General features: G+C 47.8%; 1 protein-coding gene across 1 annotated transcript in view; it reads right to left on the bottom strand.

The window, feature by feature from the left end:
* Positions 1–25,654, bottom strand: part of LOC135805519 (uncharacterized) — a 32,197-nt gene extending 6,543 nt beyond the window's left edge. The window contains exons 1-25 of the mRNA XM_065319562.1: positions 24,737–25,654; positions 17,933–18,117; positions 15,722–15,810; positions 13,917–14,075; positions 13,207–13,331; positions 12,789–12,944; positions 12,321–12,416; positions 11,687–11,803; positions 11,304–11,373; positions 8,881–8,982; positions 8,404–8,463; positions 7,855–7,919; positions 7,365–7,449; positions 6,655–6,760; positions 6,275–6,343; positions 5,701–5,752; positions 3,791–3,879; positions 3,651–3,697; positions 3,288–3,359; positions 2,529–2,559; positions 2,266–2,330; positions 1,810–1,858; positions 1,295–1,376; positions 662–694; positions 188–250 (exon numbers count right to left, since the gene is read on the bottom strand). Of these exons, the coding sequence (XP_065175634.1) occupies positions 188–250; positions 662–694; positions 1,295–1,376; positions 1,810–1,858; positions 2,266–2,330; positions 2,529–2,559; positions 3,288–3,359; positions 3,651–3,697; positions 3,791–3,879; positions 5,701–5,752; positions 6,275–6,343; positions 6,655–6,760; positions 7,365–7,449; positions 7,855–7,919; positions 8,404–8,463; positions 8,881–8,982; positions 11,304–11,373; positions 11,687–11,803; positions 12,321–12,416; positions 12,789–12,944; positions 13,207–13,331; positions 13,917–14,075; positions 15,722–15,810; positions 17,933–18,117; positions 24,737–25,296 (2,627 nt within the window). The 5' untranslated portion in view covers positions 25,297–25,654. The remainder of the gene's footprint in view (positions 1–187; positions 251–661; positions 695–1,294; positions 1,377–1,809; positions 1,859–2,265; positions 2,331–2,528; positions 2,560–3,287; positions 3,360–3,650; positions 3,698–3,790; positions 3,880–5,700; positions 5,753–6,274; positions 6,344–6,654; positions 6,761–7,364; positions 7,450–7,854; positions 7,920–8,403; positions 8,464–8,880; positions 8,983–11,303; positions 11,374–11,686; positions 11,804–12,320; positions 12,417–12,788; positions 12,945–13,206; positions 13,332–13,916; positions 14,076–15,721; positions 15,811–17,932; positions 18,118–24,736) is intronic.
* Positions 25,655–26,283: the final 629 nt, after the last annotated feature.

The raw sequence follows: 26,283 nt of genomic DNA, 5'->3' as shown, positions 1-26,283 counted from the left end.
CTACCTTCTGTTCCCAAACGTTGCAAGGCCAATTTGTGCTGCTAACTATAGGAGGTACCAACATGCAAATGTCCGGTACAAGTGACTGTTGTATCGTACCACTACTTCAGGGTTACACCATCTGAGAGGAATAGGCCATGCTGCATGGTGCTGCCATGCGGAAAAAGGTTGTTACATGATTCCTTACCTGCTACTGGTAGTTGAGATCAAGCTGAGATTAGAGGCAGATGTGTCCAGTGGTATTGGGCGCCTGCATCCATACAACATACACAGAGAAGGAGCCTGGCTATTTGTCTGAGACAGAGTTTCCATACATCCACTCCAGCAGTGCCGACTGGTCAACTAATTATGCAGCTGTGTACAGCAGGTTGGCTTGCACTTATTGGCTACACGTTACAGGTACGGTGCAAGCATTGTTTGATAGTTAATGACAAACTGGAGGATAGTCCGAACCAGGGCTTGACCACATACGGTTCAGATGGTTGCGAGACCGAGACTCTAGCACCGGCGTCTGGTCGCACTCAGGAAAATTCTTCCCAGCTCCTTTGGTCTGATGAACAGCCCAGCCGAAAATACGGGTCGCTTGCAACATAAATCTGTGTAATCAGCATGTCCCTGCAAGAATACAGTACTGAGGATCGAGAGAGTTTTCTGTACTCACTGAGGCATGCCCCGGGAAGGCTGAAGAGTGCCCCTGCATGCAGAACAAAAATAGGGAACTGTGCTGTTGTACAAGTACACACAGGCAGAAGAAGGCCGGTGAAGTACATAGTGCTGTTCACCACTAAAGAACACACCCAGACTGAATTGGAAATGTGGCTCCACACTTCACACACGCATGTATGACATACATGTAACGTTATTGTGAATAGAGTGAAGTAGAAGCAGGTAAGCCTATTTCAGAAGTCAGCAGCCAGCAAAGACTGTGGAAAGAGGAGCAACCTGCCCATCCATTGACACAGGCCTACCGATATGCAGCTTGGTGTTCCCTCAGTGACTAAAAAATAGAAGGAAAGAAAAGTCTATTCTTTACAGCATATAGTTCTGAAGATCACCGTCTATACAGTCAGAGTGACCAGACTAGCTAATTAGTGTAATCAGTGCAACCCAATCAGTTGTTTGAGGCCAAAGGTACGGCCTGTACTTGCGTATATAACGGAGAGGAAGACGTTGCGAGATCATCAGGCACTGTTTAACCTGCTGTTATAAAGCGCCCTGGAAATATATAGTTTGTTGGGGTATGTCACAACAGACAACCGGGAAATGGTTGCTCAGAATTATAAAAAAACCTCACCTCCGCCTTCGCACTTGTGGATGTTCAGCTTGCTCAGCAAAGTAGTACAACTCACTCGCGGACACTGTAAACTCGGGCGTGGCTGCAGAATGAATCAGAACGGTAGAGCACATGGTTGTAATACCCGCTTGTTGCAGTACTATGGCCGCTAGGGACATTGTCAGCCCGCGGCTTACTCCGAAACTGGATCTGGTCCACCCAGATCCACCGATACACATCATGCATAATAACGGACAACTCTTTGATTTTCTCTCTCTCCCTCCCTCTCTCTCTCTCTCTCTCTCTCTCTCTCTCTCTCTCTCTCTCTCTCTCTCTCTCTCTCTCTCTCTCTCTCTCTCTCTCTCTCTATCTCTCTCTCTCTCTCTCTCTCTCTCTCTCTCTCTCACACACACACACACACACACACACACACACACACACACACACACACACACACACACACACACACACACACACACACACACACACACATACACACAAACAGTGATACTGAGTTGAATTCTAGATATCCGCACCTGAAATGCTGTGAATGATCCCAAGGCTGATGAGCCTCTGGCCAACGCTCTGGAGCAGTATGAAAGCATAGCAAGAGAGAGAGGGCAGTGGAAAAGCATGTGCTTGGTATGATTCTGTAATCAGAACTGCAGTCTTAAGAAGAATCATTCAGGCATGCCGGTAAAGCAAGCAGCTAAGTTCCATCCGCCATTGCCAATCAGCGAGGCATGTGAGTTAGTATTACGGCCATGCACTGCAGCAAGTACAACCATCACATGAGTTGATTCCAAGCTCGAAACTAGAGTTAAGAAGGGTGAGTCCACCTTCGTGAATACTTTCTACCTATTGCACTGGTGTATCGCTGTACTATGATTCAAAAGAAATGTGAGCATGAATTGTGTTGCATAACGTATTCCGGTTATTGTGTCTCGGTACAATCCCATGCTTCATGAACATAGCTATTCAGGGCTGCTAACCTGCGCAGCTGGTAGGTTTAGAATTCCCTCCATGTTGGTCAGAAACCAGCGAGTCGCATTCTCACCTGATCGGACCGCACAGCACAGCAGACGGTGTTCAAACAAGCAGTAAGCTACACGTATGTGGAATATTGATGATGAGGTTATATACTAGCATGATACAGAGCAGCCATTCAGGCTTGGAATGTTACAGCAAGTCTATCAATGCAATGGTGGAAGAGACATAGGCTTGAACATCAACTCCTCAAACCGATCAAACTTACTGGAAAAGACGCGTACTCCAAGCGGGTGATTCTGCAAAGGCAACCATCGACACACGGGTAAATCAAGTTGCGATAACTGAAAGTTCTTCTCACAAGTACAAGTGGTGCACTGGTAGATACAGTAACGCTAAGGCAGTGGATGATAGCACTCTACATCATACCGTGGCAGGGTGTCGGACACGCTTCATGCACAATGGTATTGACTGCACCACTCTTTGTCACATATGCCTCACGAATCAATCAATAATATGCATCTATTTAGAATCTAAATTTCAAAAACTTTCAGTGGAGCCCCCCCCCCTCTCTCTCGCACGAGTAAATTCTACTCCAGATCGCGGACTGCACCCCCTTAACATACCTTCCAATACCCCTGTCTAGTACGTGATGTAGTGGTGGAGAGGTAGCCAATACCGGGCAATGGGACAGCAGGTGCTGGAGATCTCTTGTTTGATAATCCCAGTATGGTCGGGCCAGCAGTGTTCATCCCTCTTCCTCGTTGCTGCTTTGCCTCCCCCCCCCCCCCAATCCCCCAACCCCGACCAATAGCAGGTGCACAATCCTAATTGGGTTTCCTGGGGTTGGAAAGAACCTTTGCTCAAGCGGGGAGTCAAACCTGCAACCGGCTTATGTTGAAAAGACCAATTCTCTAGCCGCATGTTTCTAGTGCAGTGGATTTCAAGTATTGAGCAATCCCACTCTTGCACAACAGACCATGAATGCCTTTAGGTGAATGTCTAGGTGATAATTCTTTCAATTTACCTGTGTTGGTATACCGGTGGCTGGGTGGCTCAGTGCATGTGCATACTCAAGCAGCTCCGCAGTCCACTGAACCTGCACACCATGTAAGGATTCACACACACACATGCATGCATGCACTATGATCATCTAAAATAAACTATTATCAGTGCCCACCTCCCTTTCACCAATAGCAGGTCACCTAGTCGGTCACACTGTTAAGTGAAGATTATCCACATTCAAGTAAATGTTGGTGATGGCTAGAGGCCAAATGCAGTTCTACTTCTTAAAGTAGAACTGTATTCGGCTTCTGACGTGAAAGTCTCCTAGTGGATACATTTAATCATCATCATCAGCATGTTGTTCATGCCATGGTGCCTCCCTCACCTGAGAATTAGGGTCACCTCCAGTCGACGACAACCAATTGGATATCTCTAGAACGGACATGAGAGAGAGAGAGAGAGAGAAAGAGACAGTAGTCAGGTGGGTAGTGATAAACAGCTGCAAGCAAGTCACAGGAAGCTCACCTGGACTGCCCATGACCATTCGGCTCTGGTGCCGGTATTGCTGATCAGCTTGCAGTGGAGTGGTGTAGTTGAGAGATGCACCCTGAGATCTGCAGTGGAACCAAACAGCCACACACTGAACATTGTTACCTCAGTTATATCACCATTGCAGGGCCGGAGGCAGCTTCTGCAGAGCGGTGCGGCCGAAGGGCCATCTTTAAGGGGGGTCTGGGGTTCCCCCCAGAAAATTTGTGGAATTTAGACGGCAAATCCTACACTCTGGGCGACTCCCTGTACAAAATCATACATCGAAACTTTTTCTCCCCGGTTTTGCACGTTCCACATGGACCGACTTTTTGGGAAGTTGCTACGGCCATGGCCGTACCGGCCGTACCAGTGGCGCCGGCCCTGCATTGTCACATTTCATGAAGTTGGTTGTTCCAACGAGGAATGCATGCTTCTTGCCAAACTTGACACTTGACTGGCTCACGACTGCCATCCAGAGCACATTTCCTTTGGAATACTTGCTATTATAGCAATCCACATGCAGTGTCACAGTCCGACCTTGGTTGGATGAACCTATGCACCTATGCACCTATGAACCTATGCAGAAATTGATGAAAGTTACTGACACCGATTGCAAGACTAGGTAACTTTTAAAACATGCATCAGTTCCTATCATTTCCCCGGTGTATGGCTGTAATGGTGTATGGCTGTAATGGTGTATGGCTGTAATGGTGTATGGCTGTAATGGTGTATGGCTGTAATGGTGTATGGCTGTAATGGTGTATGGCTGTAATGGTGTATGGCTGTAATGGTGTATGGCTGTAATGGTGTATGGCTGTAATGGTGTATGGCTGTAATGGTGTATGGCTGTAATGGTGTATGGCTGTAATGGTGTATGGCTGTAATGGTGTATGGCTGTAATGGTGTATGGCTGTAATGGTGTATGGCTGTAATGGTGTATGGCTGTAATGGTGTATGGCTGTAATGGTGTATGGCTGTAATGGTGTATGGCTGTAATGGTGTATGGCTGTAATGGTGTATGGCTGTAATGGTGTATGGCTGTAATGGTGTATGGCTGTAATGGTGTATGGCTGTAATGGTGTATGGCTGTAATGGTGTATGGCTGTAATGGTGTATGGCTGTAATGGTCCACATAGCTACGTTGTACATGCAAAGCATCATGCACTGCTTTTAAAAAGTGTGCAGATGTGTTATATCTGCAGAAGTAGGTACAACCCCGACCATCTCCTGCTTTTTTCACTCAGACAATGGACAATGGGCTGTGTCACCACACTATACTCATACACTTCAGTTATACCGTGACAGGTTAGTTCAGTCACTTGTTGGCATTGATGGGCGGATGATCAGTTGGATTGGACTTACAGTACTAGTATGTCCATGATTGTACACAGTCATATCAGGGTTAGTAGCAGCAGCAGCAGCAGCACATGACCCTGGATGGCCTCAGACCGTGGCATTCCAGTATGATGTACTATGGGACTGACTGCAGCTATGTTACAGTATGTTCCAGTATGTTCCAGTATGCTCCAGTATGTTCCAGTATGTTCCACACTTACAATGGACATGCATTGTGTTAGAACACAGCAATGGTTTCACCACTTCACCCGAATCAGTTCCAGTATGCTGTGGTCCCCAGCAGCCCAATAGCTGGTATGGCATATCCATGGCCTGCACCGTGTTGCGTGACCGATCCTTTCAATGTTCTTATCTTTCCTTTTCAACCTGGACTCCTCCTTGGTTTCCCTTTTCTCTCTAGCTCATCTCTCGTACTTTCTTGCTATTATTCACTTAATGTGGGGCTTTGAATAAAACAAGGCTCAGATACCCATAGCCTGTACTATTTCCAGTACAGTAGAACACAAGATAACAGACTACAACACTTCAGAGCACTATTCATACTGCACCTGTCATAGCGAAGGCTGTCCATTGACGGGCCACCATCTAGCATATCACTCACTAGGGATAGAGCAACACATTGGGAAAACATGCAGGACAATGTGTACGCATAATTTAGTCATTGGGGTGCAGCGGGAACGTCAATGGTACTAGCTAAAGGACCCCACGACAGATTATGGAAACTATAAAAACTCTGTGATGCGGATGTGAGACTGAGATGAAAGGATTCAGACAGTGTCGTGTGATATTTGGATAAGGAGGCAATTCTCCACACTGCTGATTGTAACTCCCATCTCACCAGATTTTGCCAGGCCAAGAGGGCTATCAAGTAACACAATTTCCTTTTCATCTATCCCAAGAGGACTAGTCAAAGCTGGGGCAGCTTCGCACAGGAATTCATCTTTCTCCAAGCTGGTGCACATCCCTATATGTAGGTGCAGGATTTGCAACTTTCGAGTGTATAAACACAGAGTCCGAGGAAGACCTGAGCTCCATGCACATTTGAAGGCTCAAGAAACTGACAGTGTATGCCGGGGACCAATTATAGATTACGGTAATGCGATTCAAGGAGCGCCAGCTCACCAGTTGAACGGAGACTGGATGATGATGTAGTTGAAGCACCAACTACCATGCGCCCACCTGCTGGATACACTGTGGGGGGATGAGAGAGAAAAAATCACAATGCATTGAATGAGACTATGCTTAGTCTGTGACTCTGGCCCAAATATCCCAAGTTGCCGGACAAAAACCAAACGAACAAAACTGTGGAATGAAATGCCACTTGTGTCAAGACTTTTAAAGGCCACTCGTCCGATGGCCCAGTGGTATTCTGACTTAGTCAGTTCATCTAGCTGTAGCATAAGAAAACCAGCATGCATGGTCGCATCTCGGCGATGGTATTATTATGGCACTCCCAAAGCAGAACACAGATAGCATGCGGCAGCAACATGACTAGTACTGACTGTGCACACTCTCTGGTGATGGGCTGCGAAGCATGGACGGCTTTGCAAAACGGGACTTTGAGTGCCAGCGTCCACTGGCAGACTCCATTGTGTCTTCCTCATCCGACTGCATGGGAAAATCGCATAAAATACCGCAGAGCTTACGCACTCCTGAATACAGCAGACAACAAAGACACTCAAGTACATCTACATATAGAGAGATTTCTAAAGAGTTGACATTGAAATAGAGGCCACAAAATCAAGTTCATCATCTTTTGGTCAAATTTCTAAGGCAGATACTGGTGGTGACTAAATACATGATGCTACCGTACAGGGCTGGCACCACTGGTACGGCTGGGGCGGCCATAGCCATACCAGTTGTTTACCAATTTCAGCGTCCATGGGCTGCTCAGTGTGCAATTGATATCTGCAAGTACTAGTGATAAGCCGCTATCCTCCTGCACTACTCGCTCGAGTCTCTCTCTCCTAAACTGTTCTTCTTGTCCAGTGAGGTCTACTGCGCTAGCTGCATTTCTGCTGATGGAGGAATGTGCAGCTGAAATGAACAGATATGATGCATAGAGCTAGAGAAACAGAGATGTATCCTCCCTGGATTTAGAAATTGGACATGGGGAAATAATCGGTCCTGCAGCCGACTTGGGATCGTAGCCGCCCCTGAGGAGCTGGCTCTGGGCCTGCAGGGTGTGCATTAACCACACCGTGATGCTTACCCTGCCGCCATCTGGTGCAGACCTGACGTTCTGGGTTGCCAACAGTTTCTTTTGCTGCTCAAACTCTTCCTTCTCCTTCTCCAGCCTAAACAATAGCCGCACACAGTGAACACAAGGTGACCCGGCGGCGATACAGAGAAACAAGCATACTTGTACATGCAGTACATGCAGTACTGAGATGAGGGTCAGTCAGTAGTTTCCCGCAGTGATGCTGTGCGAGTGCGGGAACTAGCCTGGAATCACACTGGGCTAGGATCACTGCTGTACAGTGAGCTACTCCTCCACTAGTCACGTGACAACATTGCTCCACCCAAGGTGGCCATCTGGCACATCAAACTACTGTTTGGACACCGAATCTCCTCATTGGAATGCAGAGACTGAGGCGATTCTTTTGCATGGGTCGTGTCACTGCTGCACCATAGATGGATGTACGGTGTGAAAAACTCCATCAGTCATGATATCATAAGCAGCTCAGACTCCTGCACATTACCTCCGTCGTTCCAGGTCCAGTTTCATCATCTTCTCCCGGGCCTCCACTTGCAGCCTCTGGTGCTCCTGTCATTTGATTCGGAACACCAGAGTATAAAGTACAAGGTATTCAGGGAAGAGTGAAGTAAGGGACTTATTCAGACCATAATTCGGCAGTGATAGAGGGGGTTCATCTACCCCAAAGAGTGGTGTCAACACCCAAGAGGACGGAGCTTCAAGTAAGCACACACACACACAGCGGCTATGGGAGATTGGAAAGTGGCTACTAGTGATTATATATCTAATCATTGGTGCGGTCTGATCTGCCACTATGTAGTTATGAAAACTGCATATGGGACTAATTGATTTCTGGTCAGTTCACATCGCCACCACTATTTTGTACAGTTCTCATCCTCTTCTTGCTTTCCACTTCACTGCCTTTGGCTGGAGGAGGGAGTAAGTCCAGTACAACTGCACAATGATAAATGAAATACTTGAAGAAGAAGTGTTTTCACTATGTTTCTCCGAGGCTCTTTTCTGGTCATGGTTTTGGCACTGTGCCGCAGCTCACCTTTCGCACTGCTTCTTGAAACTCTGGTGTTTCCTCTATGCTGGTTCCACCTTGAAGAACCTGCAATGAAAAGCGACGGCCCAGGATGCAAAGCACGCCTACAGTGTCAGGCTAAAGTGCACATGTAAGCTGAGCATGATAGCACTTAACTTAAATGTCCTTTCCATCGAAATTCAGAAATCCTGGTTTAGGGGTTCACAACATGCAATCGGATCGGATGAAAAGGTCTGCACACATGATGTTTGACAGTTGCAGAAAGCACGAGCATTTAGCAGATGTCTCCTTGCTTGTGCATGTAAGTCATAGCACAGCTGATAAACTATTGTGTGGACTTCAAAGTCTTGGCACAACATCGTGCACGCGCACAAAGTCTGACTGAAAAGATAGAGACTTCAGCAAGGTTTCCTACAGTTTGGGCTAGCATTCCAAAAGAAAGATTCAGTAGGATTGTAAACGTTGTAGTACTACATTTAGTACCTGTTGTTCCAGGTCTGAGATCTTCTGCAAGTATGCACGTTTGTCGGACTCAGCCTGGTTGATCTCCTTCTGTTGCTGCTTAAGTCGACGCACAGCCGCATCCTAAAACAGGAGCCGTGCACATACATGCAGGTGCAAACACACACACACACACACACACACACACACACACACACATACACACACATACACACATATACGCACACACATACATACTACTACTACTACTACTACTACTACTACTACTACTTGACACAATCTTTATTAGGAAACTTGAAATGGAGATGTGAAACACAAATACAGCCATTTAGATGGAGCAGCAATGCAATACAATGTCCAAAAACTCAAGAATTCATTATCATGGGGCAATGTTGGGCAAATGTCTGTCAGGTACTATCACGCTCAGGCTGCCCGCAACCTGCACATCGTCGTGAAATTCATCCTGTTGCGGCGGTATGACGATCTTGAACCACGCAAACAGGTGACTGCCCATCGCATAAGGCAGACTGACAGCTTACAACGGAGCTGACCCATGATAACCGATACGTGTAGGTCGACGTTCTTCTCAGCAATCAGGCATGCCAGTGTCTTCAGTGCCATTGAACATTCTCTGCCAATCATGCCCGAGGTAGAAAAAACTAGCGGTGTAAACGTACCTCTGTCAACTGCTGTCACCCGCTCTCCGTACTGGCGCTTCTTCATCCGTTCATGCGTTCGGAGCTGGCTGATGACTTCCTGACGCGACAGCAAGCTTGCCTTTGGGTGTGTAACCCGGATGTCGAAAAAGGCATCTTGCTGTCTCGTCCAGAAGCCACAAGCCCGGATGTCCAGGCGGGCACCTGCCGAGCGGTTGGCTGTCCTCCCTTGGAGCCGCTCACCATCATATGGTAGTAGAGGCGGTTCTACCTCCACATCCCGGACCGCCTCACGCATCACGTCAGCCAACAAGTCCCGGATCTCATTGTGGCGTGCCATGGGGTAGCCCCCTGCCGGACACATCATCGCATGGTCTATTGTGTTTGCAGCACCACATACACAAGTCAGGGGGAGTCCGTCAGGCTGCAGGCCGTAGCGGATGCAGAACGCATCTCGGAAATCCGATTTGTTCAGCACCATCTGCATTTGGGACGATGGTTCCGCCGTTACCCAAGATGATACGCCCTTTTCCGCGGCATTCTCCACCAACAGCGCCTGTGTTGCTGTCAAATCCGGGCGCAATTCGCTAACGAGACCCGTGGCTTGGGCAGCTTTCTCTCTGCGAATACGCCCGGCCTCCTGCCGGCTGAGGGCTATTGCCTCGTTCAGCTGGTCTGTTTGAGTAGTTTCGTTGGTGCTTGTTGGATGTTCTGGTGGTCTTATGCAGGCCGCCACAGGAGCCACAATCTGTCTGGATGCAGAAAACTCTTTCTCGGCCTCCACCGAGGGCACAGGGATTGCCATGCCACCAAACCGCGCTGGTAGCGATAGCAACTTTCTCAGTGCCGACTCGTCCGAACACGAATGGCCGCTGAGCGCTGGCAGCAGCTTGTCCGTAATGGCGGCGTCGAGACGGGCCAGAAGATGCGCAGGGCACTACTACTACTACTACTACTACTACTACTACTACTACTACTACTACTACTACTACTACTACTACTACTACTACTACTACTACTACTACTACTACTACTACTACTACTACTACTACTACTACTACTACTACTACTACTACTACTACTACTACTACTACTATTATGTACAGCTACCCTATCGGGCCACGCCGCTCCCAGAAGCGGGAGACAACGACAAGAAGAGAGAAGAGAAGAGAGAGAAATCGCAAAGTTAACAATATTTGGCATGGCGTTGCAAGTCCTGTGGCCTTGAGAACCGTCTTTCGCAATGCTCGCATTCATGACGGCAGTTGTTCCTGGCTGCACGTGACATCCGTTTCGCACGGTCACAGTGATGACGGCTCAAACCAGAAAGAGACACATACATACACACATACACACAGTGACACACTACTACTACTACTACTACTACTACTACTACTACTACTACTACTACTACTACTACTACTACTACTACTACTACTACTACTACTATGTACAGCTACCCTATCGGGCCACGCCGTTCCCAGAAATACACACACACTCACACACATACTCACACACACACTCACACTCACACACACACGCACACACACACACACACACACACACACACACACACACACACACACACACACACACACACAGCTTGCGATGATGACCCACTGCTATTTAAGACTGGCATTGCAACCGGCACTGATTGAAGCGAACTTAATGGCCAGTGATTCCCTATTTTTGATACACACATGCACACACACATACACACACTACCGTAAAACTCATTTCCACTCGAGTTCGCAAAACCAAGGGCCATGCACATCTTTAATGTCCCACCTTCTCTTCTTGGGCCTGCTGGTGCTCTTTCTCAAGCTGCAGGACTTCACCTCGGTCAACCATGTTCGTACTGTGGTATGAACAAGAGTAAGACAAAACAGACGAAATTCAAGACAAAACCAGTCAGAGCTGCCAGGATACCGGGCAAGACCTTCTAACTCATAGTATTATAAACTCTAAGATTTAGCAGAGTCCGATGAACTGATTCAGTGCTTTCTACTTTGTGCAGTAGAAATCCCAACTTGAGGAAAGGGATACTATTACTAGATACTCATCATCTGAGTGCACGTTCCAACACTCAAACATCCCAACATCAATGGCCAGGCAGTGAAAGCACATTGCTGGGCTGTTCAAGTCTGAACACAGCCCGGGTCATGACTCACGATTTCGTGCTGTCCAGCTCCTGGCGTAGCCGCTGTATCTCCTTTTCATAGTTTGAGATCATGGCCTGGTGAGCGGTGTCCTTGTTGACGCTGGCCATGTTCTTCACAAGCTTTGCTCTAGCATATAGCAAGTGACACAGTATGGTACAAGAAGAGCGCAGTTCATTGAAGTAGTACAACTGACAATACAGCCTGGTAAACTGCCATGATTGTAAACAAACACCGGTGTGTAGGTCAAGGAGCCGGACCGACCCCATTTGTTTGTACGACTCCTTGATTCTAGCTTCTGAAAAGCCACCACCAGCAACCGGATACGACAAAGCTTTGCGTGCACATTTGAACCAGGTTGTACACAAAACCATGGACCGGTATGCGGATCGCGAGGTCCGGTTATGTTGCGTGCGTAACGTATGCCGCAGTGTAAATTGGTAACCAGTGATTCTCTTCTGGATGGTGAGGGATCCAGATAAGCGAGGTCTGACTGTATATGCCATGATCACTGTTTTCTGCTGATCGCTTAGTGCGTGAAACTCGGAGTAAAACACTTTTTTGGTCCTCTTGTTATTGTTTTTTAAAGTTAAGGCCGCTCTTAACGTTACAGTACGAACTATAGACCCCATACATTTGCCAGTACCTTTGTGCAAACTTGAGTGTGTTGAGTGACTCCGAGTAGCTGGTTGTCATTGGGCTGATCGTGCTGATCATGGTCGTCTTGCAGTTGCCACCCAAGCTGTGATGAACAGTCACACACACACCCACACGACAAAGCCAATACGCCCATAGCGCAATGGCGTAATTTGTGCCAGAAACACCCCACAGTCCCACACAGCCACCTGGGTATGGTTGACTCTGGGGGTGTTGAACAGTGCATTCCTGATCCCAGTGTACTCACATGCATTACTCATACCTTCCATATTTTGCATTGCGCGATGGGCTTATCACAATGAGTTTGCATGCATGATGCCGCAGGTTGGACAAGAAGAGCTCACACTACTCTAGCAATTTCACCCGAAACATGCCCTCACGTCCCTTGCCCCTATGAAGCACACACCAATGGTAGACAAACGATTCCAAGTTCCAACCCAGCTGTTAGCCGCCTCACCTGTCCTGAAGAATCCGTGTTAGCTTGGAGTCACGGTAAGGAATGTACTTGGACGACGGTGTGGTCAATTCCAGGATAACTTTACCAAACGTGTACAGCGATGTGTTGATATTCTTCGTTTCCTCAATGTGCCTGCCTTTGGCATCGGATTCAAATCTAGAAACAAGAAATGACATTAGCACATGATGAGATGCACCACTGTTCAGAAATGCCTAAAAGTACACAAAGAATTGGAGCTTTCAATGGACCCTCTTTGTGCAACACTGCATATTGACTGAAAACAAGCATTGTAACTCCAAGTCTCCAAGGAAATTAAAAAAAAAAGTGAAAGTACCTTTCAGGTAATGATAGAAGCTCATCATGGCCAGTGATGTATTGGAACATAAGCAGGTAAGGCTACAGATGTGGCTACACTCACCTCTCTGATCCAGCCAGGTCCACAAGGCGCAGTTTCCCGATAGTTACGTCATTCCCCTTGCCGGCTCCAAGTGACTTTGCTTGCTCTACTATCATAGTGAAGACTGCATGGCTGCGACTGCTCACCTGCACAGCAACGAGGGGATGCCCACAAAGAGTTAGACAATGTATTGCAAAAAGATCCTTTGATATTGCCTAGTAGCTACTCTCAAGCTCAGGACATGGTCAGGAACTTGATTGTGCGACATCCAATTTCATGATTTCTCATTTTATATGACACCGTCGCAGCAGCAAATGAACACTGTTAAGACTTTAGAGTGCGGCGCAACAAGAATGAATGGCATGTGGGTTAGCACACTCACGAACACATATACTACAAAAGTGATGGGTTATCACTTGCAAGTCTTGCATGCACACTTTTATCACTTGCATGCACACTTTTATCACAAAAGCGATGTTCATGGCAGACCTTGTTCATGTGATGATAGGATGCATGAAATCGACCCGTCCATGAAACGCATGTGCTAGAAGCAGAGCCAGGCACAGCGTGGAAAGGAACATCTCTGCTAAATGTATCACTATACTCCACTACCTTCTCAATTGTCACTGCTGCTGCTTCGTATTCAACACTAATAATAATAATATCATGATGTTGGCCCAATGTGCTGGATGCCTGCAGGTCATGCCCACCATGCATCTTTCACTGCTTACCTTGTTCATCCGTGTGCTGTGTGTCGTTCTCACATTGGAGCCTTTCTGCAGCTGAAGTAGGACGTCGGACGGAGATCGAACAACTTTCTCCGAGAGTCCCTCCACGTACATGCCTCGAGACGGTGTCTCACGGACTTTGAGATTGCTACGTGCAGGCTCCTGCATCAACATGGATAATAATTATGCATGTGCAGTTGTGCACATACACATACATACACATACGAACACACAAACAAACATGTGCGCTCCCCCCCCCCCCCACACACACACACATATAAGCACACACGCACACAAGAGAGGGGGGGGGGGGGGTAGCCATATCGCTAAAGGTTAGTCACGTTCACGCATATTGAGTGGCCATCAGATAGATAACCTGTGCGAGGTACGTTGTATATACACTAACATGACCTTCATCATGTATTAACGTTACTGTGTAAGGCATGAGGAAAAAAGTTCTGCAGCTGTGCAGTGCAGTGTTGAGCAGTTGCCAGTTTGCCAAACGAACCCGCTCACTGGCACATGTAACACCTGTAACGAACCTCACTGGCACATGTAACACCTGTAGTATGACCATCATTCTCTGCTGTCACTTCTACTACCAGTTTTGTTTCTATTGTTATGCCTGTGTGTGTGTGTGTGTGTGTGTGTATGTGTGTGCCCGCGCTCCCCCTAATCCTGACTCTGGCTTCCGCTGCGCATGTCACATGATGTGGAAAGGTCTGCCGTCGTCCCGGGAATCTCAAGCGCAACGCTCCGTGCTGCAAAGTTAGCAGATAGTCCCTTCGCTATCATTGCCATCGGCAATGGGCACATTCAAGGTTCAAGGTTCAAGGTTCAAGGTGTGTGTGTGTGTGTGTGTGTGTGTGTGCCCCCCCCCCCCCCATATGGTGCAGTGGTATGTGCAGTCGATTTCCAATCGAGAGGTTGCGGGTTCAATTCCCGACGATTATGGTCGCACACGTCTTTCTTCTCTTTCTCGGACTCTTCCTGACTTTTCTTTCATTCTCCTGGGTGGTTACCAACAGCCAGTGTATGCCGGAGTATGTGGTGTGTGTGTGTAGAAAAAAATGGAAAAATGAAAAATAGGGATTCACTGGCCAGAAAAAGTCACTTCAAACAGCTGTGTGGTGGATACCAGGCTAAAAATAGTGGCGGTCAATTCATCAGCCTTGCATGCTGTTGAATGGTGTAATCCCAGCACAAGTTGCTATGTCTAACATAGCTGTTCGCTATCATCGCTTCCGCAATGGACATGTCTGAGGTCTGAGGTCTGAGGTGTGTGTGTGTGTGTGTGTGTGTGTGTGTGTCCCATATGGTGCAGTGGTATGTGCAGCGATTTCCAATCGATAGGTTGCGGGTTCGATTCCCGACGATTATGGTCACACACGTCTTTCTTCTCTTTCTCAGACTCTTCCTGACTTTTCTTTCATTCTCCTGGGTGGTTACCAACAGCCAGTGTATGCCGGAGTATGTGGTGTGGTGTGTGTGTGTAGGAAAAAAATGGAAAAATGAAAAATAGGGATTCACTGGCCAGAAAAAGTCACTTCAAACAGCTGTGTGGTGGATACCAGGCTAAAAATAGTGGCGGTCAATTTATCAGCCTTGCAAGCTGTTGAATGGTGTAATCCCAGCACAAGTTGCTATGTCTAACATAGCTGTTCGCTATCATCGCTTCCGCGATGGGCATGTCTGAGGTCTGAGGTGTGTGTGTGTGTGTGTGTGTGTGTGTGTGTGTGTGTGTGTATTGAGTTCTTCACACACAAAGACTAGTCTTCACATGCGTGATGATCCTGCTGATTGCTTACCAGTAAGTCCATCACATGTTCATTATAGATCTCCAAGAATGATGTTCGGACGAGAAACTTTGATGAATGCGACGCTTGGTTTTGAATGTCTAAACGGGGCAAATGTGTCAAGGAAATACATTGAAGAGCATAGCGCGGGTTTACATGCACAATGTAGAACATAGGCTGGCAATGAAGGTTCGAAGGTTTGGTTCCCATTGATGTCCGAATCCCCCCCCCCCCCCCCACAAAAAAATGATATCCTGGCTCGAAAGAAGGTTTGAAGTCAGGTTTCTGCCCATTCTTTGTTGCAAGAATGATTAACTTTTGTTACCACGTAAATGCAGCATGCCAAGAGAATATAATGACAAGAATGGCAAATACATATACATAGTATGAAGATGGGCACACATTGGGTTCTGTTCACGTGTTACCCAAAAAAGAGGAATGGGAAATTGGTAACCCATTCCCATGCATGACGATGTGCTGTCTTATCCATCGTATTCGACTTTCCAAAATACCCCCGGATCTTTGAAAACCATTTGACTGGTTCCGACGGGATAACTCCACTAGGAACCAACTCTCCCTTCCTCTAGCCCGCTCTTCTGCATTGCTACACTCCCCCCTTTTCAATGGCTATTTGCATTGGCTTAAGCTGCACCAGGAGACAAAGGGCCTTTCTACTTTAACAGCATTCAAGAACGCCTTGCTTTACCAGTAGACCACAATTTTAGTCCATATTTGCTTCTTTCTTCTTTTCCTTTTCTTTTTGACTTCTTACTCTTTTCCATGTTAGCCATGGTTGGCTATAAAAACCCTGCAATCGCCACGCAAAGTGGTCATTGGCTACCCCAGCCATGTATTGCTTGGAATAATATAAAAATAAATAAATGACCTGGTGTGTACAACTACAAACTACAGTGCTGCTAAAATGAAATCAAGGACGTGGTGGTGGGCTCTGCGTGGCCCGAGGCCTGCGAACTCTGGGATGTGAACTGGTGCAGGGCGCACACATGACGCCGCACAAGATCGGATTTCATTGGGCAGCACTGTACGTATACAGTGACATGTGTGCACCTAGGTATGCAGCAAGAACCAGTGAAATACGGAGCTGGCCTCGGGTACCGAGTGCATTGCAGCCTAGTGTGCGTGTTCCCTTCTTACACACAGCAGTATGGCACCCAAGGATGTTTCTGTCAGGGAGTCGTAAAATACCGACTCCCTGGTTTCTGTATTCCATTCACTGTTTACTGTGCATGTACAAATATACAGTTCCGGCAGAAGTTTATATACCATTTTATATACAATTATACATGTAATTCTTATCACTCGCTCTTCCCATGCATGCCCTGCGTTGATAACTCACGCCTCCTCTGCATGCCCATGCGTATCCCCCACAATAAGAACGAGCTATCCCGCGACGAAAGCATTAGTTGTGTGATGATTGCCTTAGCATTTAGCTACGTGCATGAAACGCAGCGTTACAACGTATGTACAGTCAAACCTCGTTAGGACGAACACTGATAAGGCGAACTTTCTATTAGAACGAACTAAGGCCAATCCTATGGTTGGCCAAGCATCAATTCAAGTCAAAATTATTCGTTTATGACGAACTTCTGTACAACGAACTTTCGCGAAGACGAACTATTTTCAAGTGTGATTTGAACAAAGTCAGTGTGGTCATGTACATGTAGTACGAACTTTCGGTCCACGAGCGTGCGCGTACGCTGGCTGCCTTTTTTCTTCTTCTTTTTTTGCAATAGTCGAGGTCATATTGTACGTACAGTGCAAATTGTTTTCAAGCGTGTTTTGAACAAATCAATCAGTGCGTTGTACGAACTTTCGACACAGTCGTGATTCATTGCACTTTGTCATTGTACTTTCCTGTTTCTGGCTTATGCTAAGAATAACATGCTTCCCATGTACCACAGCATGCACCTTCACCTAAATACAATCCATCTGATATGTATATCGATTTTTTGTCAGATCTGGATAAGAAGAACTCCGGATAAGACAAACAAATTTGTTCAGTCCCTTGAAGTTCGTCCTAACGAGGTTTGACTGTATATATATATTTGGTGGAACCATTCTTTTTGACCTTTGTGGTTACGCTCCGCCCTTGTGGTGTTGAGCACTGTTGAAACCTGGGTATACCTACTTATGTCAATTATACATGTATTATATTGTTTAAAGCAGACAACATTGCTATTGTGGCAGGTGAGCGGAGGATACAGTTGAAGATCTCAGCACAGCATCTCGGTATGATCCCACGTTTCTCGGCATCTTGGCCGCCTTCGATCGTGTGAGTCTTGCCCGTGCTGGTTTGTCCGTACGCGATGATACTGCCGTTGTAGCCTTTCAGTACAGAGTGTACTATGTCTCGGGCACAGTCTGCGTATACTTCCTCCTGGGTAGAACTGTGACAGCAGAACAGTAAGAACACTAGGTCAGTGTTACTGTATACTGGCTGTCCATGCTGCTGCTCAGTGAAAACGATGTGATGATTCAGGGGCGTCGGACACGCTAGGTTACTACGGTATTGGCCGTACCACTCTTTGCCCCAGGAATCAATGAAAATTAGGAAATGCACTGATTTGGGCTCTAAATTTCCAAAATTTTCAGAGGAGCCACCCCAACCCCAAGAGTAAATTGTACGTCAGGTGGATGACCGTTCCATCCTAAAATACCTTCCGACGCCGGCTTCAGACGCCGGCTCCTAAATTGATGATGATGGCAGGACCTGGTCAGGCCCTGCGTAACCAGTCCGGTTGATTGCCGGACCAGCTTTGTGACCAATGCACGTTTCCTGCTGAGGAGGGCATGTGTACCACCATAAGGCCAAGTAAAAAAAATTGATTGTTTATCGTCCGCGCCCGCCCCAAATTTTCACCCTCTCCGCCGAATTATTTTATCTTTTAGTACTGGTAAATGTACTGTATGTACTGCGGTCTACAGCCTCTAATCAGCATGGCCGTAGATTTTCGAAGGTCAAGACTCAAGTCCACAGACTGAACCATAACTTGGTTGCCATGGGCTTGAAAAGTGAAACTGATCATAAGCTGCCTGATTTTCTTCGTTTTTTCTACGTAACGTTGGTTGTTCCACTTTCCATTGCGCCTTTCCATTATCCTCTGGGGTTGCGAACACCTGCCCTACAGCCATAAACATGATAAATGCATAATAAAAAATAAAATTAAAAACCTCACGTCCGCCCCGATTTCTCGGGAAAATCTGACGATAAACAATCAATATAATTATTTTACATGGCCTAACTAACTAACTATCATAATTATACAAAGTATGAAAGGCTATGGTATGGCCAGACCAATCAAAACTTGCTCGCGCCGGTCCTGCTGGTAAACTATCAAGCAAGGCTTACTTATACCGTATTATCTCTAATATAAGCACAGTCTCCAATAATAGCACGTCTCCAATAATAGAACACCTTGGGGCGGCATTCAAAAAATAAAGTGCCCAGTCTCCATTATAAGGACACTGTGTAAATTCATTATCTGTACCGGCGAAAAAACCCTGAAATGTGTGTGTCATCCATGGATTTGGCATGGCAACATGCTTCTGAAATGAGGTTGAAATAATAATGGAACAGTCTCCAATAAAGGAACGTCTCCATTAAAGGGGAAGTTAAGGCAAAAATTAAAATTTCACCAGTTGTAGTCTTCGGGGTGCTGAGTCGAATGGTCGTGGTCCGAGGAAGCTGAGACGCTCCCTTCCTACTTGAATCCCAATCGAACTCGCGCACTTCCACCGAAACTGGGTGACTGCGCCCTACTAGATGGGGATTTGTATGCAAAATCTCACTAAAAGCGCCATTTCGTTCTTATAAAAGCACGGATGATCGTGATTGGCCCATATGTTGTAGTCTTTTGGACGCTGAGTCGACTGGTTTTGGTCCGAAAAGGCTGCGATGCAGCGTTCCTCCTTTATTCCCAATCGAACATGGTTGAACAAGCGGTCACGTGCTCCTGCGTACGCCAGTCACCTGGTCACCGTGCCTGCAGCCAGTGCAGGGTACAACTTACTAGCCTGTTTGACCATTTTTGGGTGCAGTCCTGTCACTCGAGTTGAATGCGAGTACGTCAGCGGGAATGCACGATTTTTCTACATGATATCAAAATTTGAAGTTTTTGGGGACGGTTGGCGGTTTTCGTGCTCTGAGGATCAGCCTCAGCGGCACTCCTACAGCATCCCTTAAGCAGTGACCAAACCTTTGTGTACCTTACGATGTCACTTGATGAGAATCTAGACCTAGCCCTGGTGGGATTCAAGGACCTAATTGACCTGGGCGAGCGGAAATCAGTAGACCAACCATCAAGCCTTTCTCGCCCGGAACTCGTCAAAGAACTCCGGAAGATGGGCGTGGGAGTGCTGCCGCAGCCAGCAAGTCCAAACGGTACGTTGGAACAATTGTCTAGCCTTGTATCATGTGTTTCAACCTTGTCCAAGGAGATTGTTATGTCGAGGGAAGATAGAGACAGCACAATGTTGGCCCTGAAATTGGAAATCCAAGAGCTGAGGCGTGAAGTAGTAGAGCTTCGTCAACAGAAGTGTTCCTTCCCTGACCCCTTACCACACACCGTACCCACGTACACATCCCAACAAAACGTGGCCATGGGACCTCCAGCTGCGAAGTCCTACAGTAATACCGTACGCACCCAGCATGCTGCAACACCACAAGGTACAAGTCCAAGTAGTACCCAGACCCAGCCTGCCCAACAAAGCCCAATGTGTGCTGCATGCACCAGTGATACTTGTAGTTGTACAGTCCACGCAGCCGACACACAATGCTGTGAAGCAGGGGTCACTGGCATATGTAGTACAGAGCCAACACAGAACACGTGGAAAGCGGTGAACCATAGACGAAAAGGACGGCAGGACAAATTCACGGACAGCGTATCCAAAGCTCTGCGGGCTACTATAACCTCTCGGTACGTGAAGGAATCACCTAACACGGAACCTGCTGATCCGTGCGTCCTGACAGGGGTGGTGCCCATCAACAAACTTGTGCTCTACGTTGGAAGCATCAACAGCGGTTGCAACGCTCACTCCATCAGAGACTGGTGCGAAGCGAGGGACGTGGAGGTATTAAATTGCTCCGTCATGGAGTCCAAATACCTTGGCACATCGTATGCCAGAGTCACTGTGGCTGCAGAACATGAAGAGCGTGTACTAGACAGAGCCTTCTGGCCCGAAGCCATCAGCCACTCAGTACGCAAGTGGCGTTTTGCGGACAGCCCCAAAGTGACGAAGCCAGCTTCCAATGCGTAACCTTTATCCCTCCTCTTCCACTTCAACCCCTGCGCCTCTCAACGCTCTTGCCCCACCTTTCTTCCCCCATTCTGTACATGCTGCTACTCACCGACTTACAATCTGTGTCCTTAATGCTCGCTCCATAGCAAACAAGTCTGGCGAACTCATTCAAATCTGTGAAGATCACACACCCAGCGTAGTATGCATCACAGAGACCTGGCTAACTCCCACACAAGCTTTCCACGTGCCACACTATGAATGCTTCCGTCGAGACCGACCTGTTTTAGAAAATAGACAGAACCGTGACCCACACAGGGGGTATGGAGGAGTTCTAGTCTTAGTTCGTGAAGGTCTGTGCACTTCCATTGATCAGCTACCGGATTTTCAGCAACCGGGCTTGGAAGCGCTAGCACTTCGGCTTACACTCGCTGAACATAAGCTTGTCTCACCTTCTGACCTGCCAACAACCCACCTAACAGTAGCCTGTATCTACCGTGCTCCTTCCCCGTCGACGGATGACTTCTCGACTTTTCTCGACCGCCTCCAAATAGCCCTGCAATCAACACAAAGGAAGCCCGAAGCCCTTGTGATATCAGGCGACTTCAACTGTAGGTATTCCGGCTGGTGCTCAACTGACCAAACGGATGCACAGGGTCTGAGTCTTGACAACCTCTTCTCATGCTATAATTTGACCCAATCGGTAACCTTTCCCACCCACCTCCGCTCGAATGGACTTGGCAGCTGTCTAGACCTTATCGCGAGCAACATCCCTAACCAACTCAACCACATTCAACACCTGGCTCCTCTTGGCGCATCAGACCATGCCGTCCTGCTGGCTGAGTTCTCCTCCTCAAAGTCTTCCCCCACAGCAGCCAGCACCTGCCGTAGCCCACCATCTACACAAAAATACAATGTCCTGAGTGCCACGGATAACATGTGGAATGCCATGAATGTTTTTCTCGCAGCTGTACCCTGGTCTCAGGTCCTTGCCTCCCACTGCATCGACACGGCTGTCTCCGCATTCACTGACATCCTTGAAGGTGCCTTGGACCTATATATAGGAAGATCCTCACCTCCTCGTCGGAAATCACGCCACAAACCCTGCCCCTGGATGACTCCATCACTGAAAGCAGCTATTAAAGTCAAGAGCGATCTCTACAGCATCTACCGGAAATACCCATCCCCTACAAATTTCAACAAATACAAACACCAACGTAACTATGTAAAATGCCTTTCCAGATCCTGCCATCGCTGCTACATCCGCAACCTCCGTGCCACGATATCTCCCACAAACCCTCGCCTCCCATCCCTCCCTGTACTCATTCGTCAACTGCGAAATACTACCAGCGCCCGGGTTATACCTTCGAAGATGGTGGGCCCCAATGGTCGAACAAGCACCTCTCCGGCATCCATTGGTAACTTATTGAACCGCCACTTCGTTAGTGCTGGCTTACAGGTTGACCCCGATGCTCCTATTCCCACTATTTCCTCTCTACCTCCACCAGCAACTACATTGCACTCCCTGATCATCACCTCATCGACTGTTCACAAGTATATTGCAAGACTGCCTCTGAACAAATCCCCCGGAGCTGATAGGATCACCAATGAGATCCTCAGGAAACTGAGCTACTCAATTGCCCGCCCACTCTTCATTCTTTTTAACCTTTCCCTCTCCTCCGGCACATTCCCGTCACGATGGAAGTCAGCCACTGTCATTCCAGTGTACAAAAATAAAGGCGACAAGAACAACCCGTCTAATTACCGACCAATCTCCCTCCTGTCCTGCGTCTCCAAACTGCTAGAGAGAATAGTGTACGACCGCTTGTACGACCATATCTCCCCTCTTCTTCACCCCGCACAATCTGGCTTCCGTCGTAAGGACAACACATCCCTGCAATTATCCCGCATAATCCAAGACCTCTGCTCCCTAAAAGACCAGCGGAAGGTCTCCTGCATCTGTTTCTTCGACCTCTCCAAGGCCTTCGACACCGTGTGGCACAAGGGCCTGATCGCCAAACTTCGTGCCCATGGTGTCTCCGGCTCCCTACTCGCCTGGATAACTAGCTACCTCTTGGACCGAAGTCAGTGCGTCACAGTAAATGGAACCTTATCTGACCCCGAGTCTGTGACATCCGGAGTGCCCCAGGGCTCCATTTTAGGTCCCCTGCTCTTCCTCACATACGTTAATGACCTCCCCTATTCAATTCCCAATATTTCTTTGTTTGCAGATGATACCACTGTCCTTGCTTCCTCCCCATCTCACGCCACCCTGTACCCCAAAGTTCAGACCTGTATCAACGACATTGTTCACTGGATGAGCACTTGGTACCTTAAGCCAAATGTGACCAAAACCGAGCTCCTCCTGTTTCCCCCTCCCACAGATCCAGTGCCCATCTTCCACTTTCCCGATGATCCCGGTCACCCTATCTCTGTAGCGCCCCACCATAAACACCTTGGCATTGTCATAGATTCCGCCCTCTCCTGGTCTCACCATGCTGATCATGTGTCGTCCAAAGTATGCCGATCTGTCGGCATAATGTCAAGTCACTTGTCCCATTTGCCCAAAAATTGCCGGATTAATTTTTATAAATCATACATTCTTCCCCTCTTCACGTACGGCTTCCCTGCCTGGTCCACCATTAACAAAACCCACATAGGTAAATTAGAAGTTCTCCATCGCCGTATACTGCGAATCATATTCCGTACTGATCGTTATACCTCAAATCTAGACTTGTATGCTGCTGCATCCACTACCACTCTGCAACATTACCTTGATGCTTCCAAGTGCACCCTGGCGCATTCAATTTTCCTTGACCAGCACCCTGCTCATTTACAGTCCCTTAATTGGTTCAATTCAGGTGGCACCACCCGAAGCTGCGTTCGTCTCCCCCTAGCTAGGTCTACCCTATTCGTAAATTCCCCTTTCTTTTCCTCCTACTCCACGTGGCTCCAACTGCCTCCCAGTGTTAGACAAGCTCCAGATATGCCCAAATTCCGTACCCTCGTCAGACAGCACTTCAGTATCTCCCAGTAAACAAAGTCACAGTCACCACTTCTGCTGCATAGCTCGCTGAGCATCCCATTGCTTTGTAAGTTGCTAATCCCTTCCCACTTTGTGTACGTGCTCTTAATTTTCTTTTTTTCTCTTCTTCCGTGGTTGGTCTCACCCTCTCCTCAATTCAATTGGCTGTCTTGACATGCCACGAGGTGCAGAAATAAATAAATAAATAAATAAATAAATAACCTTGGTGTGAAAGTTGTCACCTGCTGGCGTGGTGACCAGGTGATTTGGGCACCCAGGAGCACGTGACCACTTGTTCAACCATGTTCGATTGGGAATAAAGGAGGAACGCTGCATCGCAGCCTTTTCGGACCAAAACCAGTCGACTCAGCGTCCAAAAGACTACAACATATGGGCCAATCGCGGTCATCCGTGCTTTTATAAGAACGAAATGGCGCTTTTAGTGAGATTTTGCATACAAATCCCCATCTAGTAGGGCGCAGTCACCCAGTTTCGGTGGAAGTGCGCGAGTTCGATTGGGATTCAAGTAGGAAGGGAGCGTCTCAGCTTTCTCGGACCAAGACCATTCGACTCAGCACCCCGAAGACTACAACTGGTGAAATTTTAATTTTTGCCTTAACTTCCCCTTTAATAGCACGGGGCGGAGGTACATTGAAAAAATAAAGGACCGTGCTTATATTAGAGATAATACGGTAATTATGCGTGTATTCAGTTGACGAACACAGAACAGGTTACCTAGATCTTACCTCATCCCATAGATACGGTCATAAGTAAAGCTATGCACATCGTTCAACTGGTCAGGTGCGGCACTCAATCGCTCGCCAAAGTCATCCACATCCAGGAGTGCCGGAGCAGCGCCTGCGCCTCGCTCCTTGGGCTTCCGAATGACAAGAGCATTGTTTTCGTCGACGACTTCAACACATTTAGCAACTCCTTTGGACTGTAGTTCTCGGTGCAGAGCAGGCCTGACCCGCACAGTGACACAGAAATTAGTTTTGAAGGACTTAGCAGTATTTCCCGAGCTGCGACTGCTGCTTCGGACGGACGGGGCGCTGGGGCCAGGGGTAGGCGAGCGTAGGTCCTGTGAGGTCACGGAGGTCATCGAGAGTGCACTGCCAGGTCGCTCCAGGCGGCCGCTACCCAGGGATCCGGACCTTTGCCGCACTGGGCCGAGGGGCTGCCTAGTAGTGGATGCATCGGTGGGCCTCAGACCAGAGATGGAAGCAATGCCATCTTCCACTGTTCTACGTCGTTCCAGGGCAGCGCGAGACGCAGGTCGGCCAGCGGTACGTCTAACCGAGGACATCCTGCCGGGAATAGGGCGACGGAAGCTACTCACCCAGCACCATCATCACCATCGTCAGATGTAAGCCATGGCTTGCCACAACCCATGCCGTGGCGTCTACCTATTGAACACAGCGATCGTCAACCATTACATTGTAAGCTGGGTTGACGATGCATTGCAAGGCTCCGCTTGTTGGTGAAGGAAAGGAGAACACGAATCACTTGACACGACGCTACAACACTCAACAGTGAATGCAGCGTGGCAAATGGCGAATTGGTCCTTTTGCCTCCTCGGTAAATTGTCTCCTCCTTTTTTCGCCGCTCTCCGAATGAATCGGTGATCTCGGAGCCTTCTTCTTCTCTCGCCGAGACCGTCAAAGTCAAAGCACCACAGAGTACATCTACTACTAGACGGGTATCAAAATATCATGTGCGCGCCGAACACATACTTGTAGTATTGGCTAGGATACTGAGATTACTGCGTCATCACAGACTAGCACAATGGTCGTTGCCTTGGATACATGATAAATTCCTGTGGTTGGATCACCTGATAGACACTAGAAGAGTAGTGGCTAGAGTGGCACCGGCAGTGGTACGCTAGTACAGATTAGTGGTAGACTAAAAAAAGCCACATGGTCATTACTTCAGAGAAGGCTGCCTTTTGTCTGTCTTGACTTGTAGTTCTATGAGTCGTCGACAGTTGCCTAGGGTACGTGATAAATTCCTGTGGTTGGATCACCTGATCAAGGATGGGGCCACGACTGTCGCCAGTCGCGTGCACAAATGCATTGATCGTGTAAACAAAAACTACCGGTATGATGTACTGGTCCGGTACTACCAAGAATAGGCAAGATCTAAGGAGTGAAATGTGAGGGCTGGCCCTTGGACTCACGATCGGATGGCTTGCTGTACAAAAGTCAAAGGACGTGGATGCCAGAGCGTTGTGCAAGGCCTGGACAGTGGCTTTGTGATATTATGCCTCTACAATACATGTAGCCTTGTTGTAGGG

This window comes from Sycon ciliatum, chromosome 1, assembly GCF_964019385.1.
Source record: "Sycon ciliatum chromosome 1, ocSycCili1.1, whole genome shotgun sequence".
Taxonomy (NCBI): Eukaryota; Metazoa; Porifera; class Calcarea; order Leucosolenida; family Sycettidae; genus Sycon; species Sycon ciliatum.
This window is presented reverse-complemented; position numbering and strand designations above follow the sequence as displayed.